The following is a 2,548-nucleotide window of genomic DNA, read 5'->3' on the forward strand; positions in this document are numbered from 1 at the left end:
AGGAATGCAGTGCTGATAAGCCTGTACTCCCTCCTGACCTGCACTCCTCTCCTAAGCAGCCTGCCACTAGGGAGATTAACAACTAGCTGCTTTCCCCAGTTCAAAGCAATCCTGAAAAAAAGAGCTGGAGCAAAAGGCTGGTAAAGGAGATTTGACTCCTCCCCACAATGCACTCAAAGGCAAAAATTATTCCACATAAAAGGCAAGGACTGGGGAAAAAAGATAACTGAGATCAGCACCTAAGCAATACATGAAGGGAAAGGGCTGTTTTCCCTCCTTCCTTTCGACCAAGGAAATTTCAATGGGAGGAAGACAAATAATGAAAAAATTCAAAGCAAGCTGGTGATTCATTAAAATAAAAAATGCATTATGCATTGAGAGCAGTGAATTAGGAGATGTAAACTGCACACTGTCCTGTCACCCTAGGGGAAGAACAAGCAAGGCAAGTGGGAGGAAAGGATAAATGGAAAAGCAAAGATTTACAGGCATAAACAAAACCCAGCTATGACCCCAAGCTGAGTAGCTTGTAGGAAGGAGCAGCCATCATTAACCCACACAGAGTAGCTGCGTGCAGACTTGTGTCTCTGGATTACTATTCAGAGTGTGAACATACCTACTCACAAGCCTCCCTTTCCTGTTTTCTAAGATCTGACAAATACATCACTCCAAAAAGAGATCATTGGGATCCTCCTCCTGAGCCTGCCCCTCTGCCTGGGCTCTGACACCTCATTAGGATTCTGCATGACACTTTGAAAGCCTCCATCCCTCATTGAGATGCTGACAGACAACTAGAGAACACAAAATGCTCCCTCCTCTATGAGGGGGCAGTCTAGCCTGCGATTTCTGCTACAACTCAATCAGCATCCACTTTAATGAGGCCATCTACTATCACTGAGGCCCTGGTGACTGATGTCTGAGCCTCTAACTCAGCCTCCAATTGCTCAGCCCCTCCTCTTCTCAGCTGCAGGCTTCCTCAGTTGGCAAAATAAGACAATGAGCACGACCTGCAGGACAAAGTGCACCAAATTCCCAGTACTGCAGCTTCCAGCAAATCTTTGTCAGCTGAATCAGTATAACAGTTAAAAGCAAGTATGTTTAGCTGACAGGATTTGGGAATACATCATGAAGGTTCATGGTATCTTAACAATCTCCTGGGCTTTGTATGAGAGGGTTTTTGTACAGGGTAATTTGGGTCACTTGATCAGCCAGTGTCTCTGGCACACTGCCACAATATCTGAGTTGCACTTCTCTTTTGTGCAATCTTCTGTATCTCTCCCTCTTAATACTTCTGTCAGTCCTGGCCTTTCCTTATCAGGAAGGACTGAATTGCTTTCTAATGAAATTATGAGGTAAATTAATCAAGCCCATTGAGGCATGCAGGGACTTCACTATTCTGTAGCTCTACACCCTCCTTGCACAACACTGCATGCAGGTAAAGGAACTGCACACCTTAGAACTTCTGGGTGGAGTCCTGCTTTTAGCAGAGCTGACAAGAGTTATATTAGAGCCTTACAAGTCCATAACCTCCCTTAGCTTTCCCAACCCATTCCATTTGTTTTGCCTCCTAGTCCCATGTTCAACATTATTCTTTAGAAATAAGGATGCAAAAAATGAGTTTCATGGAGAGAATGAAGATTCTGGAAAAGAGCTTTTCCTAATCTTTCATGATTTCTGCTGTTTCCTCACCTTTTTCTCCTCCCAGGTTTCCTATTCAGTTTCACTTTGCAAGTAAAATACAAATCCATTTAGTGCACAGCAATATGCATCATAGAAATTACATATGACAAATGATTATAACAATGCTAAGGACAAAACTCTAATCATACTTCTCTGGGTTTCCAAACTGTTTTCTGAACAGAGAACAGAGAGAAGCCGTACCACCTCCTTTAGAGTACAAGGACACTGCATAAGCTGTATCTTAGCAACAAACGAATTAATAGTGTTAACTTCCTAGTCTGCTCTACAGAAAAGGCACCAACAGTATTTAGAAACTGAGAAAATAAGGAGAGCAGGAAGACTCACCTCCCCCTTCTTTACAGTCATGGACTGCCGGCGAGGAGTGATCTCCTCATTGATGCTGGAGAGGAAGTTCTGCGAGATCCGCAGAGCATCCTGCAGGAGTGGATGATCAGGGTGGCTCACTGGAGTGTGCTTGAGCAAATCCTGACACCAGGAACACAAAGAACAGAGCCATAAGCAGCACTGGAAAGGAGAGGTCTGAGGGCCCCTAAGAAGAGCTGTAGGACAAGATGCTCCAAGGCTCTTCTTACAGATTAGTGTAAGGCTTTATCTTCAGAGAAAAACTCTGCACTTGTTAGTAACACAACCAAAGAGGTAGAAGGTCCTAACAACAGATTCCCTCCCCTTAGTGTAAAAGGAAGAGGCTGTTATGTAGCATGACAAGTGCAGTTCTGCAGCCCTGCAGCTCCCTGTGAAATATGCCAGGTGAAGAAAAGAGGAACAGGGTCTAAAGTTTGACATCTACCCTACAGATACTTACATGCAGAACAAGTGTGCTGCGAGTCACTCGATCCACTGGCTTGTATAA

At 44.2% G+C, this 2,548-nt stretch overlaps 1 protein-coding gene across 2 annotated transcripts in view; it reads right to left on the bottom strand.

Annotated features, from left to right (window-relative positions):
- The window catches only part of BCR (breakpoint cluster region), a 91,128-nt gene that overhangs the window by 26,255 nt on the left and 62,325 nt on the right, over nucleotides 1-2,548 (bottom strand). For both annotated transcript variants that reach the window (XM_010004802.1, XM_010004803.1), the window contains exons 7-8: nucleotides 2,501-2,548; nucleotides 2,023-2,163 (exon numbers count right to left, since the gene is read on the bottom strand). The exon at nucleotides 2,501-2,548 is cut by the window's right edge and continues 3 nt beyond it. In XM_010004802.1, the coding sequence (XP_010003104.1) occupies nucleotides 2,023-2,163; nucleotides 2,501-2,548 (189 nt within the window). The remainder of the gene's footprint in view (nucleotides 1-2,022; nucleotides 2,164-2,500) is intronic.

The sequence above is a fragment of the Chaetura pelagica genome, unplaced genomic scaffold (assembly GCF_000747805.2).
Source record: "Chaetura pelagica isolate M959 unplaced genomic scaffold, ChaPel_1.0 scaffold249, whole genome shotgun sequence".
NCBI classification, from domain to species: Eukaryota; Metazoa; Chordata; class Aves; order Apodiformes; family Apodidae; genus Chaetura; species Chaetura pelagica.